Below are 19,014 nucleotides of genomic sequence, written 5' to 3'. Positions count from 1 at the left end.
CAATGGTCTGTAATTTAGTAGATAATGTGAAGATGGGAAAAAGCGGAGTATGAGGCCCGGTAGATGTGTGGCATGAATGGAGAGGACCAGGGTACACGGTGGAGTGACTCTCAAGGAGAACAGCTGATCATAGCCACGTAGGAACGGGAGTCTGGAGGCGCTGATGGCCCCAGGGACACCGAATGTCCAGATCAAAGCCAGAACCTGAATGTGATGACTTATAGACCAGGAACTTCCTCTACACAGGAACTGCTGAGCAGTGTGAGAGGCACGGTCTGCTACAGGCATTAAATACTGCCCCTCATCTACCTTCTTGGGATGCCTGATCTTGGGCAGAGTCAACATGTGCTGGCTGTTGAGCACTGACCCCAGCAGTCTGGTCGGCAGGCTCTGTACCTGGAGTTGCCTTTGAGAGTGAGGCTTGGCAGCTTAGGAGTTTCACAGGGAAGATGGGGAAGAGAAACATTTGATTAAAGCTGGCATTGCCTTGGCTCCTAAGTAACTGGGACACCTGTGTGTGAATGCACACGCACCCAAGGCTGGTGCACGTGAGGGTGAGCAAGCAGTTGAGCGCGAGAATGTGCCATGAGCGCGTATCTGAATGTGTGAGAACATGTGACTCTCCAGGAATGTACGGATGAGAGAGAGCATAGGACATAGATTTAGGGGCCGAATTAAATCTTGGCAGAGACAACCGTTTCCACAAAGGAATTATCAGGCTGGCCCAATGCCAGAGGAGTGAGTCTTTTCTGTGGCTACCAACCATTTTTGAGCTCCTGTGCCAACTGCTATTCTTACAGACCGAAGGCTGTGTAACCTTCTGAGTGTCGCACCTCCCGGCTCAGAAGTAACAATAGTAGCGTAGGTCCCAGGTGAAGGAGCAAAAAGAGGGAAAGCTTGGAAACACTCATATTTCAGCAGACTTCTGTCTGGGTTTACAGTACAGTCGAAGCAACTGGGAGAACCGTGCCCTGCCAGTGCTGGCATGGATCTGGGGCCATCACCTGCCTTTGCCCACGGGCCTCCCATCCTCCCAGTTAAAAAATTCAGACTGAAGCATGAAAGTTTTCGATCATTAAAAAAATCACTTACTTTTTAGGCAACTTGACTTTCTTGAGATCCTCCCCAGCAGCTGGATTAACGTGAGCAATGTGGCACCCCAGGGCCAGAAGGGTTCTGTGATGTAGCAGAGGGAGAGGAGAAGGGTCAACTTGCTAAAAGACAGCAAGAACCCTAACCTGCATCTGAGCTGATCAACAACCATGGTGTATGTGTTATTTACTATGCTAAGTCCTTCAGTGGCATGAAGAATCACCATCTCCACTCATTTATCAGAATGCGTCATGTTTTCAAGGCAAGAGACATACCTTTACAGTGTCGTTATAAGGCATTAAATCACCCACTCACTGTTTAGTCCACATTCAATTCGGTTCAGCACTCACTTTAAGGTTTCTGTTGACATTTGTAGGTTATAATTCTTCTCAGTTTCAGGCAGCTTTGAAAACTCCACAAGACAGGGGTGTTGTCTTTTATTGTCATCCCGTGTCTAGGTGACAACATGAGAAAAACATAATTTAAGTTTTGACAACAGGCACTGCCCCGGAAAACAAAAAAGGACACACTTTGAAACATGGCCCAGGCAATCCATATAGGGCAAGACAAACACAGTTATTTGCTGATAGGCAAATAGACCATCTCTCTCTCTCTAGCAAATGACACACATCGTCCCCAAGTTGCCAGCGGCTTCTGCTCTGTGGATTGTTTCTACTCAAGTGTCTGCGTTCAGAACATACTCTCATAGAGAAACAATTTTACACATGGTAGCCATGTTCCTGCCTACCCCAAATTCATGGAACCATAATGTTGCTGCAGGACAGCATTCTTTATAAGGGACTACACAATCTGTCCAGGAGACACCACTGTCCCAACAGAAATATAAAGTCAGCCACAAATGTCAACCACATTTATAATTTCAAGTTGTCTAGCAGCCACATGAAAAGAGCAAAAATAAACAGGTGAAATTAATCCTAATGATATATTTTAGGAGCACCTAGGTGGCTCAATCAGTTAACTATCTGACCCTTGATTTTGGCTCAGGTCATGATCTCACGGGGTTGTGAGTTCGAGCCTGCATTGGGCTCTTGCTGACAGCACAGAGCCTGCTTGGGATTCTCGCTCTCCTTCTCTCTCTTCCCCTCCCCTGCTAATGTGCACTTTCTCTCTCTCAAAATAAATAAACAAACTTAGAAAAATAATATATTTAACCCACGATAAAAATATTACCATTTTAGCAAGCCATCAGTATAAGAAATCATTTGAGACAGTCTATAGTAGTTTCTCACAGCAAGTCTTCAAAATCCAGTGTATTTTATAACTACAACACATTTCAATTCAGACCAGTCCCATTTCAAGTGCTCAGTAGGCATTTGTGGCTCACGACTATAGTATTGAACAGATCCAGACATTAACTAATTAAGTCATCCAACAAACATTTGTCAAGTGTCTGCTATGTGGTAGGCACTGAGCTAGACATTAGGAGTTCAGTGGTGAGCCAGGATAGCCCCAGGCCCATGAAGAATGCAGTCTAATGGAGTAGAGAATAGTAATAAAATAACCATAATAATAAATGTAATATTGCAGCTGTGAGTAGTTCTCTAAAGTAGAGGTCTGTGGCGTTATAAAAGCACACAGCAGAGACGTAGTCATCTAGGAGGAGACTATTTTATGGTAGCTATATCGATACCAGTAAGTGTTAGAGTGCAGGGACCCTTTCAGTAACTAAGCTGGAATGTTCATAATTTGAGGGTGTCAGGGTCATAGGCAGCTTCAGAACTCACCTATCCTTATGCCTTCAGACATGACCTTACACAAATCACCCAACACAAAGTCAGTTTACATCCTCTTTGAAAAATGCTTTCTAGCACAAGAGATTCTGTAACCTGAGTGCCTATTAATCTTAGTGATATGTCTGAAAACAGTATTAAACAAATTCTTATTCAAAACAATGAATCAGCCTCTTTTCGCGCCCCCCCCCCCCCCGCCCATGAAGAGAGGACAGCTTTTTTCTGAATAGGAAAAGGGGATGTGAGGGTTCTGAAGGAGGCACCTGACAGTGCCTGATATTCCCCGAATGAAGGAAGCCATTTTCAAGTAAGAAGGGAAGTGAACCCCCAGCTCTGTCTTCTCAGAGCTGGCCTCCCCCACACCCTTGACTGCGCTTAGATAACTGAGTAAAGCTTGGAGCAAAAGCTACACAGACGGCGGTAAGAAGGAGAGAGTTTGGGCTCATGCGGTTCCCTTCCTCATTCGAGTCTTTCAAGAACCCTCCCCAGGTGACAAGACAATCCAATCCTCCTCCCCAGCTTGGCCCCTGGAATGCATACCTTGCCAAAAGTCCAGCCAAGCTCTATTTTATTCATTCCCCAAAGTTCGTGGATGTTTTCAGCCAGCCTGTCTCGGATCTTCTCTAGGTGAGGTGGCAAAACCACCTAAAAGGAAAAGGAACAAGTGTGAAATCAGCAGTATACGAACCGGCAGTACTGAAATCTAACATAAAATCTATGTGGATGAGGTGCCGCAGTTGAATTCCCTACACGTCCCCCAGGAGAGGCTGCTTGCAGAGGCTCCTTCCCAAGAGAGGCTGTACGATTCCAAACCACTCTGCTTGACCCAGATGCTTCCAGAGATTCCTTCCTCTCTGGGCTTCCTTTGTCCATCCCTTCTCAATCTTCTTTGGAGATATTTGTGTTGTGTGTTCTTGACATGTGAATGCTTCCCTGGGCCTCACTTCCCCTCTCTCTATGCTCTTTCCTTGGGAGATCACACCCAGCCACAGATGATCACTCTTCAGTGCGTATGTCTCCAGTCATGGTCTCTCCTGAAGTTCAGACTTACAGTTCCAGCTGCCTGCAGGATTTTCCCACTAAGTAAACCCAATATACCATTCAAAACTGAAATCATTTCTTTCCTTCAAAACCTTTTCTCTTTCTGTTTTTCTCTTTTTGTTTAGTGGTCCACCATTGCTTCGAGTCTAGAAGTCATCCTAGTGTCTTCCCTCTGGGGTATTACTTGGACCCCCAGCCCCATTGGATCAATCACAAAATCAATCATGTTCATTTTTTTTAATGTAGTTTTCACACCCAGCATGGAGCCCAATGTAGGTTGTGAACTCATGACCCTGAAGATCAAGATCTGAGCTGAAATCAAGAGTAGGACGCTTAGCTGACTGAGCCACACAAATGCCGCTGATCATGTTCATTTTTTTTTTTAAAGTATGCTATTTTTTTCCAAAGTTTATTTATTTTTTGGGGGACAGAGAGAGACAGGCATGAACGGGGGAGGGGCAGAGAGAGAGGGAGACACAGAATCGGAAACAGGCTCCAGGCTCTGAGCCATCAGCCCAGAGCCTGACGCAGGGCTCGAACTCCCGGACCACGAGATCGTGACCTGGCTGAAGTCAGACGCTTAACCGACTGCACCACCCAGGTGCCCCAATCATGTTCATTTTTGAAGCATCTTTTTGAAAGGCTTCCACCTCTAATCACTCAACCTCATTATTTTCTCTTTGGACCATTGCAAGACCCTCACAGTTGGTCCCCCTAACTCCTGACCAATCTACCCTCCGCATTGTGACCAGAGTGAAGAGTCTACAATAAAATCACATCAAAACACTTTCTTCCTGGGTGTCTGCAAGTGTTCCTTGAACTCCTAAGACACGGACTAGATGTGTTAACCAAGTATTGAGTGTCCTCCTTCAGTTTTTCCACCATGTCCTCACAAACACATCCTTGCCAACCTTTGAAATTACTGCAAAAGATCACACTGTTTCACAGTTGTGTCTTTGCATATACAGTTTTCACCTTTATCAATTTTCCCAATGATACACATAAAATGTGTGCGCGCGTGCACACACACACACACACACACACACACACACCCCTCTACACCACAGAGCAGATGACAAAGACATTCTCCTAGACCAGGCTCCAGATGGGGGTCTCTGAGCCCTTTTTTCCAGCTAGGCTCTATCCTTGGGCCTTGGTCTCAAGACCCCAGTTGGAGAAAGTATCCTTCTAAATCAGTTTGGTGAGAATCCACCACCCTTGATAATGGAACAGCCCTCCACCTACTTCCTTGTCTGATGGAATTTCCTTCTCCCTCACCATCTTCCAGGTGATATCAGATCACTGTGGCCTGCCTACAGACAGAATCCTGGGAGGTCAGTTTAATAAGAATCCATCCCAACCGCTGATGCTTCTCTTAGTAATTTCTCTTCCATTGGCTCTCCCCATCTCCCCATCTTGCTCTCCTTGGCTCTAAAGCCCCGGTTGTTCTTGTTGTATTCAGAACCGAGCCCAGATCTACACTGGAGATCCTCTTCCCCTATTTATGTAGCTCCTAACTAAAATCTGTTTTTACTGCTGTAACTGCTGTCCAGCTCTGGTTTTAATCCCAACACCCTCAGTATCCATCCTTCTCAATTTAGCTCAAACGTCCCACCTTTGGGAAGTCTTCCCCAATTACCTTCACGGAGAGTTTCTCCATGGTTTCCTGGCACTTTGCTCATATCTCTCCACAAAGGTCATACAACTGGGGGCCCAAGTTTTTTCTCCTTTCCTTCCTCCTATGTTTTAAAATTTACTATTACTGCTTCTGCAGCAATAACAATAATAGGTCTTATTCCCACGTTTATCCATTGACAACTTTTAAGCAATGGGAGATTTCATGTAAAAATTCAGATATCTAGTTTGCTTGGAAGATCACAAACACTGGACCCACACTTTTGCCTGGTAACCATCAGCTGGAGCTGAGAAGCAGTTTCTGAGGGCTTGTGCACTTGACATACTTCACTTCTGTATCACCTGCCTGGCCCTTGCAATGCCCCCTCTATGACAATGGTTATTAGTATTTCCACTATTTACAAAAATCCTGATTTTGTTTTTCTTTTGAGGCACGGTAGCTTCTGGATAAAAATTGCTTTTGGTAAAAAAAACAAAAACAAAACGTGTATCAAGTAAGTGATGTATATGAGATCATGGAGGAAAATTGCAGTAACATATTTAAACTATGCGTTATAATCACTATTTGACTTTCAACTAAAGCCATTAAAAATCAACTTAATGCAATTATCAAAAGGGCGACCTTAATAAGTGGCATGATGTTTCAATAAGGAGCAAAATGGGGAAAATTATTAGCCAACAAATTATAACTGTATTTGGGCTTTGTTGGTAAACCCAGAGAATCTGTTTAAACTAGGTTTTCCTTAGGAGATCATGGACTGCAAAGGGATTTCCATGTGGGAGGAACCAATGTGGGAGACAGTGTGGAACAAGGCCCCACAAGTACCCCAAATCATAGTTTCAGTGACCTCAATTGGTTACTACCTGGGGCAGAGTAATGCTGGCTTGCTAACTGCCTTAGGGTGTCTGGGATTGGGCTGCCTGGAGTCGGACTCCTTTTTGCCTGTGTTCAGCCAGGGGCTGGGGTGCTTCAAGCCCTGGGTACTGTTAGTGCCTAAGGACAGGGCTCCAGTCAGCAATATTTGGTCTACAAACTGGTTACCATGCTCCAGGGAAAATGGAGTTGACTCTCCATATATATGTTTAACTTCTCCTTTGATAATAATTTCACAGAATAGTAGGTTCTAAAAAATTATAAGGTCTCCTTCGAGATAATAAATTGTACCTTTCCAAAGAGAACTTCCCTATGATTTGATTTCCTGGGAACAAGTCCCTAGTTCCAAGGTCCATACAAATTCAGTTTTGGGTCCTGACATCAAAGGTTTTTCTGGCCTGTTGATTTGTCTGCGATCTTCAATTTTCAAATCTTCAGTTCTGCATGTTTAGACACTCTTTCCACTCTTTGGTCAAGCCCTCCTTCCCACCCTCATCAAAACACCCCCCCCCCTTTTTTTGAGGCCCACTTCTTCCAGGAAGCCCTTCCTACCACACATTTCTGATTATTTAGTGAGGGGTGGCACAGACAAGTATGTACCACGTTCATGCTCTTTCCTCACTAGGGCCCTAGTGGCCTTGCATCCATGCAAAAGCTAGTTTCATTCTTTGGCCCTCAGTCTTCGTATCTAGATTACATAGGAACCAGAGGATCTGATTTCTAGGATCATCTCTGGCTCACAAACTCCTCCCCAGGTTCCCATCAACCTTCTCAACGCCAACTACTTTCAAGGTGCCGCACCAGGCTCTGTGAAGCAGGCAGAGAAATGCTGCTTTACAATAATTTTTATGGGAATTCACACATGGGAATTTGCTGCAGGAGGTAAGAAGCAAATTCGCGAACATGCGCGCATAGCTGAATGTAACAGGGTCACATGAATATTATGGGAAAATAACATGCTGGAGACCTTCTACAGGTCAAAAGAGCTATATTTCCAAAAACTACTAACCCTTTGTGCCTCAGAGACAAGACCCCATTGCATTTATTTTTCCCTAACAATGAGAATAGTGATATGAATAGCACCAGTGTGGAGGAAATACTCAAAGCTGTTGTTTATGCCCCATGTCATAAGCCTGTGAGTGTGTCCCTCTCAAAAGAGGCCCTGGAAAGGCAAAGAAAATGTCCGTTTATCAGCACCTTCCCCTCATATATACCACCTCATTTCTTTCAGTTTTATTTCCAACTCTTCTCCTACACACTCTGCCTCCTCCAAGTATCCAGCCACAAGAGAATATTTATCACCACCTCTGTTGTTTTGAAGTTTAAATTCCAGTTAACAGCATAATATTAGTTTCAGGTGTACAATGATTCAACACTTCCATACAACACCTGGTGCTCACCCCAAGTGTAAGCCTTAATCCCCATTACCTATTTAACCCGTGCCCGCACCCACCTCTCCTCTAGTGACCATCAGTTTGTTCTATGTAGTTAAGAATTTGGTTCTTGGTTTTCCTTTCTCTTTTTCCCCCTTCACCCATTTGTTTTCTTCATTTCCATGTATGAGTAAGATCATACGGTATTTGTCTTTCTCTGACTTATTTACCTTAGCATAATACTCTCTAGCTCCATCCAGCTGTCCAAATGGCAAGATTTCATTATTTTTATGGCTGAATAATGACCCATAATTTGGCTCTTATAGACAATGCTGCTATCAACATCAGGGTGCAGGTACCCCTTTGAATTAGCATTTTGGTATCCTTTGGGTAAATATCTAGTAGTGCAATTGCTGGGTGGTAGGGTAGCTCTCCACCTGTCCCTACTTTGTGTTTCTACTTCTAGACCCTTACCCCATTCCTGTTACTTCACATCTGGATCCCTCCCCGTTTAAGCTTATTAAAGGCCCTGGTTGAATTCTAGCCTCACTAACTAGACTTCTAGAAATATTGTAGCCTAACAGGTGTCTCTAGCACTTATTTGTGCATACTGTTCATTTTGCATTTATTACATTCAGGCTTAAAAAATAGCACATTTGCTTTTTACCTCCTTAAGTGGGTTGTGAATTCCCAGAGAATACTGCATATTTGCACCTGTACCTCACAGGGCCTTGCATGTAGCAAGTGATCAACTTGTCTGGGAAATCCTGAAAGAGCTCAACGTATGCATATGGTGGAAACATGAAAAACAACAGTTGTTCACATCACATGATAATAATACTGAATGCATGACAGGAATGGTTCAGAGACAACAGAGAGAGAAGGATTTAGCCCTAGGATTTCATCTGCCTGGGTTGCCTGCTCGAACCTACCTGACTGGTGTCTATGGGGCATGGGATGAAAGAGGCTTGAGAGAGGAACTGAGTGGTACCCAACAGATCTCTAACTCCTTCAGCATCACGTTTATATTCTTTGACAGGCTCCAATCTCATCTTTTCTTTTGGCAGTAAGGCTTCAAAGCAAGGGGCATAGCCAGAGGGAGGCAGGAACTTAAATTCTCCATGACGTCCACCCATCAGGAAACGTACTCTGTACCATTTGGAAAGACCAGGAAGAGAGAGGTTAAAAAGAGAAATCCCAGCCTCGATATGAGAACATTCAAGATAAACTACCCGTCCCCCGCCCCCAGCAATTATTTTGTGGGAAAGTGCCTGAACTCTGATTCAGTACAACGAACATCCTGAAGTATACAATAAAGCATTGGGGAAAACTCTCAGTCTATGATCCTCAGATGACCCATGTCAGCTAAGTTCTTTAAAAAGTTAATTCATACATAAATATCACTAGACTTTAAAAATAATGTTTTTCCTGGGGTGCCTGAGTGGCTCAGTTGGTTAAGCATACAACTCTTGATTTCAGCTCAGGTCACGATCTTGCAGTCATGGGTCTGAGCCCTACATCAGGCTCCAAACTGAGCTGAGCATGGAGTCTGCTGAAGATTCTATCTTTTTCTCGCTCTCTCTCTGCCCCTGTCCCCTGCTCATGTACTCTCTAAAAAAATAATGTTTTTCTTTACCCTAGTAGACAAATCATCATTATAAATATTACTAGACTATTGAAAAGAGTAGCAGTGATGAGGAGAAGGACATTATTCTCTGACAAGATGTTAAAACTACAGCATGAGGACTTCAAATCTTTTTACTTGAGGGACATCACTCACACATCAATTTTTAAGATAGCAGGCAAAAGATGAACACCAGAATATTAAGCACAAATGGTATATATGCCAAGTGATACCCTGCAGAGGCTGCAGTTCCCCTAAACAGCCATACGAGGGCGACTCTGAAGAAGCAACAGCAGGCGGTCATAGCCATAGGCAGCCAAATAGGTATGAAGTGTTTGTGCACTAGGGTACCAAGGCCTTTCTCAGGGGCACCACCACCCTGCTGGCATCCAGGCCTGACACTCTAGTCCACTCCAGCAGTGCCTACAGAGACCTCCCAGAAGGGGGAGAGACACTTGGGGCTCACAGTGATGCAGACACTAAATTTCCAGTATACTGAAGTCTTTCAATATGCTAATTCAACATCTGGCTGCATTTTAGCCTTATATATATATAGGTTCGGTTAGGGTTATAGGTACACCCCAAAGCTTTCCCTGCAAGGAGGAGAGGGTGAAAGCGAACTATTTCAAAACGATACTTTATATTCTCCTAGGTTTGTAACAAGAAAGAGAGCTTTTGCAGATCAACTTAATGAGAAAATATGACCACAGTTTTAAGTAATTAAAACATGATGGGGCGCCTGGGTGGCTCAGTTGGTTAAGCGGCCGACTTCGGCTCAGGTCATGATCTCGTGGTCCGTGAGTTCGAGCCTTGCATCGGGCTCTGTGCTGACAGCTCAGAGCCTGGAGCCTGTTTCAGATTCTGTGTCACCCTCTCTCTGACCCTTCCCTGTTCATGCTCTGTCTCTCCCTGTCTCAAAAATAAATAAAATGTTAAAAAAATTTTTTTAAAAAACATGAAAAGATATGTAGCCCTGCAGGGTCAACACTAATATCACACAGGAAAAATCAGTATATACACATAGCCTCTGCATGCAACCCTCACACCCTCTTCCCTCCATTTAACAACGAGTGATCGAACCCATATGACTTGCTGTTCTTTGCACTGGAGATTCGGCAATGAACAAAGACTACAGTGCCCCTGGTGTCACAGAACAGGGATCCAACTAGAAAAACAGCCATAATTACTGATTGGGAGATATCGAGGAAGGAATAAAGAGGGCGATGTGAAATAACTCAGGAAAGAGGGGAGGCTCCTAGACTGCAGTCAAGGAAGGCCTCTCTGAGGAAGAAACATGAGTTAACCCTGTGGACTAAAGAGGAGCTAAGGAGTTTAAAATCTGGAAGAGCATTCTAGGCAGAGGCATGACATGTGCCAAGGTCCTGAGGCAGGAAAGAGCTTGGGTGTAGAGCCCAAGGGGCATGAGGTGAGGTGGGAGGGTGCGGTGCTAGATCAGGTAGGGTCTGTGAGTCATGGCAGGAAGATGAGATTGTATGCCAGGCAGGAAGCTTCTGAAAGACTTTAAGAAGAAATACAAGACTCTTCTAGCTGCTGTATGTGGACAGGTTAGCAGACCATTTAGCGAGTATTTGGAGGCACCAGACACCCAACTAGTGATGGTGGGAGGTGAGGATAATCGGTTGAGCCAATGTGATGATGGACAAAATGGAAAGCAAAAGCCAGATCCCATTTTTGTTTTGGAATGAGGACAGTTAGGGACTGCTGAGGGAGTGAGGGCATGTTTGCAGGGGGCTGAGATATGTGGCGAAGGGTTATGACCTAGCAAAGCCCTCACAGCAAGACTCTCCACCAGGCCTCACTTTCTTTAACTAGAATGTGCTGGTAGGGCAGCCTTGCAAGAGAGTCTCAGTGTTGGCTGAGTAATCATGACTGTGGAAATAGCCTAATTATGAAACTGGAAAATAAAACTCTTTCCAAGTGGGAGACATTAAAGTTTTTTTTTTCCTTCCCAATACAAACAAATTCTTTATCTAAATAGCATTTTAAACAATGCTGTTTTAAAATTAATTATAGAAATCATAGGACACCTCCCACTTTCCCATTTTCAAGTACTAAACAATGATATAGAATTAGAACCACAATTGTCCCTTGTGGATGTTCCTACATTAAACGTTACGTAACGGGGCATGCTATATGTGTATTAAGAATATGAACGATGACATTAAGACAAAATTGAGTCATTAGCCTGAAATGTTACTAATTTAGTGAACCTTCAGGAAATAATGACTAAGCCTTGAAATTATTGGTTGAGAACTTCCCGATTCAACTGAAACACAGCAGATTGTGTTACTGACATATTGAAACTGTGGGATAGAACTAGAGCTTTTTGAGCAAAAAAGAGAGTGTAGGACATTTTTTTTTTTTTTGCCTCCCTCTTCTCCTTGAGCATCCTTCCTGTGAGAAGCTGAATGCCCAGGAGCTTGTACAGCAAGGGTATGAGTACTCTTTGTTACTCACTAGTGAATAGATTCCAAGAACAAGTAAATGATCTCCTATGAGGTCTTCTGGCTGGACTTAATTATTCATGAGCTGTCTTGCCAGCTCTGTTTAGTGTTAAAATTTCTCTTACATTTTAAAATCTGCCATCATCTTCTGGATAGAGAGCAAATCAAGAAAGCATAGAGAACATAAGGAAAACCATCATTTCTGGTTTTATATCCTGTTATTAAAAAGAGAATAATGTGGTTATAAATCTTCATCTCATCTCCTCTGATGGCCACAAAAACTGTAAAAGCAAAAATGTACGTAACCAGAAATTAGTGTGTACTGTTCACTGAGGCATTTGTCTCCAAACGTCATTTCCAGTGTCATCAGTGGGTGGAAGGAGTGGTCCTGGGTTGCTTCCAAAGACTTGCCAGACAGAAGCCCTGCTCTCCAGCAGGGACTGGACAAGACCTGTGCCAGGTACACCCGCGGTCCGTGGCTCCTTCCCTCGCTACCCGCAGTGCCTGGGAAGGGCTCCAACAAACGAGCACTAACAGTGGTGGTCCTCCTCGTACCTCTCTCCGCGAGATCCAGACTGACCACGTCAAAGGAAATACCCAGAGATAAAATGCAGGCTTGAAGGGGATAATCAAGAGAAATGCCTGCAACCCACTTTAATTATCTGAAGATATTAAAATGGGATTCCCCCTCTTAGAGTTTTAGCAGAGGTCCCAAAGGCAGATAAATCAGAGGATGCCAGTATTTTCACATCCTGAAGTGAGATGCTGGATCCACTACGAAGATCCATCCAAAAAGTTATGAAACAAATGCAGCTGTAGTCTACCAGGTGCCTGCACCCTGATAAAGGTAAAGAATTCATTTGGAGAGAACTGTCAGGGAGAAAAGGCAGGGAGTTCTCTCCTATCTGAAGTCAAATGAAGAGTGCTTTAAGAACTATTCAGAAGCTTTCAAGTGTCCCCCTGGAATCTAGTGAGGGACATGTTTGCCCGGTGACAGGCAGAGAGGGAGACAGAGAGTGAGAGAGAGCACGAGCGGGAGAGTGAGCGAGCAATAGTTGATCTCAAGGGAAAGAGCTCCCTTCTGCTCAGGGCGGGGCCAAGGACTGTGTTCCCGGAAGGCCAGACAGACTCCACAAATGAGTCAGCTGTCAGCCATCTCAAAAGGAAGTATGCCCCCAGAGGCAAATGACTGATCAGAGATCAGAAAGGAGGTAAGCAGGGGAGGTGGGAGGCCCCATGTGCGGGGAGGGAAACGTATGTAGAATAGGGCTTGGGGTCAGCCAGAAGGAAGCAGCCAGCACAGGTGGTGAAGCCTGTGTAAAAAGAACTGCAGCGAGACGCTTAGAGATGCTCCAGCCTGAGGCTCCAAGGAGACCACAAAGGCCTCAAACATCAACTGCATACAAATCTGAGTTACCTTCTAGCCAAATAGATGGGATTTTCATATGGCTGAGAAGACGGTTCTTATTCTTAAAAGGGGCAATAAAGGTTACAGAACGGGCAGAAGGGCTTATCCAGGGCCAGAAGTCCAGGGCATGGATGTAGAGGGTAGCAAGAAAACAACAGAGTGACAAATAACTAGTCTATTTCTTTTCATAAATCTGGCATCTGGCGCTGAAGGTTTATCATTTAAATCCTTTTTCCAATTAGGATGTAAATGTCTCTTCTCTAGGTGTTATTCTTCCCTGCTTCTTGGGCTCCACTGCATCTCCCAGCCTCAGAAAATGTTAAATTTAAAAATAAAAAGGTAATTTGAGAATTGAGTTCATTCAGATTCATTCTTCTTGATCCTTGGATTTTTCTCTACATTAATGGATTTTCAAATCAACTTAATTAATCAATTTAATCTCTTCCACTAAAGCACCTGTTATCTTCTGGAATTCTTCCTAGAACTCAGGACATTCCATCAGCTCTTGAGGGCGGTTTTCCTCCTAAAGTGATTAGAGTAAGTGGGTCCTTAGATTCTTCTGCCTCCGAGATGAGCAAAAGCTTCCATAAGAGTCTCCAGGGAGTACTGAGATTTTGGGGAGATGTGGGGGAATTTTTTATTTACTTGACTGATTTTGAAAACAGAGAAAATTGTATTGAAAAATCCCTGCTAGCATTTTCAATTCAGCCTTTTGAGATTTAGACATTGTGGCTTTCCCATTTGCAGAAGGGACCAGACTACCTATTACAAGTTCCCAGATTCGAAAGACGGATCCACAAATAAAAACAACACAGTAAAAATCAAGACACGGCTTTGTTATGCTCCAGAAGGATGACTAGGTTTCCTTATCCACGGCTTACTAGCAAACGTGTGACGTCACTTGAGTCTCTCTTCCTGAATATCTCATTACTCTCATCTGCTAGTGAAGCTCTCCCAGACAGCGGGGAAGGTGTTCCAAAGAAGAAAAGGATACAGACTGTGGTTAAGAGGACAAAGAATTAATGAGCTTTGGCTGACCTGAATTCAACTCGTAAGTCGTGATTCATAACCGCATCCTCTCGCTAAGACGGGAAAACAATCTGAGTTATGTATGTTCCCACATTCATCTTTCCTTCTGGCCAGTGTTTGATGAAAGCCCAGGGCAATCATCATGTTCTCCACAGAAGTATATTTATCTCAGTAATAATTTCCACAGCATTGACCACAGCAAGCTGGAAATAGCTAAGCTGTTGGTTACCTGAATTTTAGCCAAGGCTAGTGGATACCAACAGAAAACAAACAGCAACCACAAATACCAACCACCTTTGGATATTGTTGCTGTTATAAATTAGCAAGGGCCGGTAACAGAGCTACGTCAGGCCGTTAAAATAGATCTCTGGGAAATTTAACTATGTCTATAAAACATATTCTACTACAGCGATGAACTCATCCATTTTCTGAGAAACAAAAAGTATCACCCAAATCACTATATCACTATACGTTTCACTATACGTCGTGGCTTCCGCATCATGTTCTCCACGTGCTTCACGCCATGACGCCATATTACAGGGTGAGACTGCCTTTTAATGAGGGCTTGCTGGCATTTAAGTAACTTTTTTGGGTGGTCTCCAAGGTACACATGCCTCATCCTAAATTCTGTCCTAGAACAAACTGTGTTGTCACACTAAGGGCCTACTGCATGGATAGTATCCACACACAAACCCCATGGAGAAGAAACCTAAGGAGGCACATTCATAATAGTTAGAAAAGAGAGCACATATTGATTTGTGGATTTTGTTAGTAATTACTCATGCTGCCTTTGACTTCACTGTGGATAAATCTAATTGAAAAAGATTTTTTGCTCTTCAGTGACTACTTACAGGGACATCTTAATCAGGTGTTATTAACAACATAGTTTGTAACTATACAAATAATTATGGGGTCACAAATTCATGACTGTGACCTCAGTAAAGACCAGTGAATAGGAGGAAATGGGGCTGTAAAAGAGAAATCGAATTTAGAAGCCACACCAAAGTTGAAAATAAACACGAGAGACAATTCTGAATGCTTCTATGACAGGAGAAGGACCTCTTTCTAGAATGGCATAATCTTGTACCCTGCTGGAAGAGACACAATACAACCAAGCAAGTATTCTACTTACTATATTGGTGAAAATAGTAATTTCTTTTCAATTGTCATAAATACACACACACACATATTTTATAAGAGAAATAAAGTTTTGTTCTTGTAGTTTTCGGAGTTACACTGTGGGGAGTAGTATGATCCTTCAACATGTAGCACTGCTTTCAGAGGGTCTCAGCATTTCTGTTCTGCCTTCCTCACCTTGACCACTCACGATGGAACTTGGCACGGGACCGAGGACCAGAGGACTCAGTTGCCTGATCAACTGTGTTATTCAACATATTTCAGTGAGATTAACTCATATTTAATTAACTTGGAATTAACCTCTTGCTTTCTCTCTCGCTTTCTGCACAGCTGAGTGAAAGCAGTATAGAGAGACTTCTGGGTTTCAGCACCAAATCATAGTTTACCAGTTGATGTAAGAGTAAGTACTGGTATACTGATCCTCTTTGCTCACAAATAAAAATCAGTCCATTGGCTACTCTTCAACACAAGACCAGCACCGGGAACAACTGAAGACATCATATAAGGGGCTGTATGTACTTCAGTAAAATGTATTTCCCAAATGTGCAGGCAATTCCATCTCTCCTCAGATCATATTATGTTCTGAGAACCAAAGACAGGAATATGTCAGAGGTGACATTTTCCTGAGAGAAAGGAGGCCTGAAAGACATCAAGTCCCACTCATTAGCTTACCACTAATTCAGGTGCTTTAAGCAAGAGGCTCTCATAGCTAAGGTAACAACTTTTCAAATCAACACATCTGGACCCTTCAGTTTCTTAAATTCTCTTACCAGTTTTGTGCCTTATAAATGGGTTAGACAACTCATTTTTCCTATCCTGGAACTTTGCTTCTCTTTTTCCTGGGCACTCAGAAGGCTGCATGCCCTGCTGTCCCAGACAGGAGATGCTAGAAGCATCTTCTACATGTGGATATGGTGGAGTCGCCCATTTCTTTACCTGTCAGCTGCAGTTCTTTGCCAAGAGATTTCAGTTTAAGTCCTCACCAAAAATAAACAAATAAATAAATAAATAAATAAATAAATTAATTAATTAATTCACACACTTAAAAATCCTATCTCATTTCTCTGAAGGAGACTGGATGGATGAGTTCATGATTAAAAACCATTAGGCAACATACAAGATTGGATGTACTGATCTCTAAACACAAACTACTTAGATACCATTAAGCCGGCACACTAAAAAAGGTCCTTTTCTCCAGAGATCTGACTTCTAGCTAAGCCCTTGTCTCAGATGAGATGCTTGAGAAGTAGGTGTACTTGCCTTGAAAATAAGTAAAACCCAGCGAGTGGGATGCGGTCAAAACCAACAGAGAAGGGAAGGGCAGTGATGCTGGGTGACCAAGGCCATCAGCTACCTAGGCCAGTGTGGTCCTGGGAAGCGACTGCTCAGAGTGATCTTGTTTCTCCGAAGAAGGTACTGAGTCAACAGGTGGATGACCCAAACGCTGTTACATCATATGTAGATTTCTGCTCATTCTCTTTCTTCCTGGGCAATCAAGTGGGGAGGATGCACAGTGGAACATGTGCTGGTTCTCCCCCGACTGCCAGGGGTCTCTGTTCCAATCAGTTCTCTTTGGGCTTACATGTCTCTGTCTTTCAATAATGCTCCTGGTTTTCTAAATGCTTCTTATGGATATCAACGAAGAATGGGATGTTATGCCACGCTTAAAATGGGAGACCTGGAATGAAATTCTAATGGGTATGTCCTCAGCAGACAGAAACACAGATAAAGAACTCACAACTCTAGAATACAGTCCCTGGGGTGGACAGAAGATTCGTTGGCTTGCAACAGTGCTGAGCAGATTTGCAGCCCTAGTAAGGTTTTACTATCATTGTTCTCCTTTTGTTAAAAGAATCTCAAACAATGATAATGTTTAAATTATATCCATCGACATCAACATGTTTATAAATATGTATATGTACTGTATACGTATCACTATGTGTGCAAACATACATTAGCTTATGTACATGTTGCATATCTATATATGTGTATATATACTGTGTATTTGCCTATCTGTGTCAAATTCCCAAGGTTCAATATCATTTCCAAAGGATAATTCTTTATTTCTAAATTATTTAACTGAAACAGAACTGAAATTTCATCCATTAGAAAAATATATCAACATGTCTTGCTTTATCAGTCTACCTGAGGTGCTGAGGACTATCACAATGCTATCACTTTGGAAATCCATCCCTCAGATGCTCGCAGCTCTGAGATGGCATCTTTGTGGTCCAAGCTCTAAGTGTCTGCTGTCTACAACTCCCCTCCTTTTATGGCCCTTTCCAAGGGCTCCAATGGAAACCAGTTTGATTCTAACTGTGTTGATTCTAGTTTTCCACTCATTCTATTGTAATCTCTTTAATAAGCAGGGATCGAGAATGATTAAGAAAATCTTGGGGAAGAAGAGTCACAATGGGGTCTTGTCTTGACATTAAATTAATGGGGTCTGTCTTGTCTTGACATTAAAATATATTGTCAGACTAAAATAATTAATACAGCATCCAACTGGTATAAGGAAAGGGGCAGAGCAACAAACACACTAGTTAGCCATAGTATGTAGAAAACAGCTTGCACAGTATAAATCCAATTTAGTGTAAAAATATTCGGATGTATGAATAAAAAGGTAATAGGGTTGTCTCCAGGTTGTGCAATTTTGGGTTCTTGGTTATTTCCTTGATTTACATTATTTTTGTAAAAGGGAAAAACAAAGAAACGACAGGAAAATAAAGCTAAGTGTGAAAATGTAAATCGTAAACTGGGAAAAAATATTTGAAACGAGTAAGGCAGTATTTTAAACAGTCTTAACATACGAAACATTGAAATTCATACCAGATAGGCAAAGAACATAAAAAATATTGGGTTGAAATACTATCTAAAAGCAGTAAGCATTAAAAATGCTTAACCACACAAGTAATCAAATAAATAGAAAATTAAAACTTTAAGTTACAATTTTCTCAAATTAGCAAAGATTAAAAATAACCCATAACAGTAAAAGTTAATGAAGACTCAATCAGTTGGGCATTCCCATATGTTGCTTTAAATGATACTACAAGGCCCAAATCCTTTATCTGAAATCTGGAATTGTGTTTCAAACTTCAGAATTCTTTAGATTTTAAAGAAAATATACATATTATGTATTAAATACAACCTCTAGACAGGTGAGGGGCTGTACCTCTTAATCAAACACATTAATATTTCTGCAGTTAAGCTTGTAAATATTCAAAAGAAGAGGAATAAATGAAAGATTAAAAGCAACCTCATTTCTGTTGATGACAGTTTTTTTTTCAACGTTTATTTATTTTTAAGACAGAGAGAGACAGCATGAACGGGGGAGGGGAAGAGAGAGAGGGAGACACAGAATCTGTAACAGGCTCCAGGCTCTGAGCCATCAGCCCAGAGCCTGACGCGGGGCTCAAACTCACGGACCGCGAGATTGTGACCTGGCTGAAGTCGGACGCTTAACCGACTGCACCACCCAGGCGCCCCTGTTGATGACAGTCTTGACAACAAAATGAGTTTAGGTCAGACTCTGTGGTGAAATGAGTTATGAAAAAATTCATGGGTTTCAGAACTTTTGAGATTCCA

At 42.7% G+C, this 19,014-nt stretch overlaps 1 protein-coding gene across 1 annotated transcript in view; it reads right to left on the bottom strand.

Annotated features, from left to right (window-relative positions):
* Nucleotides 1–19,014, bottom strand: part of RYR3 (ryanodine receptor 3) — a 455,720-nt gene that overhangs the window by 207,558 nt on the left and 229,148 nt on the right. Inside the window, exons 21-24 of the mRNA XM_045059588.1 lie at nucleotides 8,699–8,915; nucleotides 3,384–3,488; nucleotides 1,443–1,546; nucleotides 1,093–1,176 (exon numbers count right to left, since the gene is read on the bottom strand). Of these exons, the coding sequence (XP_044915523.1) occupies nucleotides 1,093–1,176; nucleotides 1,443–1,546; nucleotides 3,384–3,488; nucleotides 8,699–8,915 (510 nt within the window). The remainder of the gene's footprint in view (nucleotides 1–1,092; nucleotides 1,177–1,442; nucleotides 1,547–3,383; nucleotides 3,489–8,698; nucleotides 8,916–19,014) is intronic.

This window comes from Felis catus, chromosome B3 (assembly GCF_018350175.1).
Source record: "Felis catus isolate Fca126 chromosome B3, F.catus_Fca126_mat1.0, whole genome shotgun sequence".
Classification (NCBI taxonomy): domain Eukaryota; kingdom Metazoa; phylum Chordata; class Mammalia; order Carnivora; family Felidae; genus Felis; species Felis catus.
This window is presented reverse-complemented; position numbering and strand designations above follow the sequence as displayed.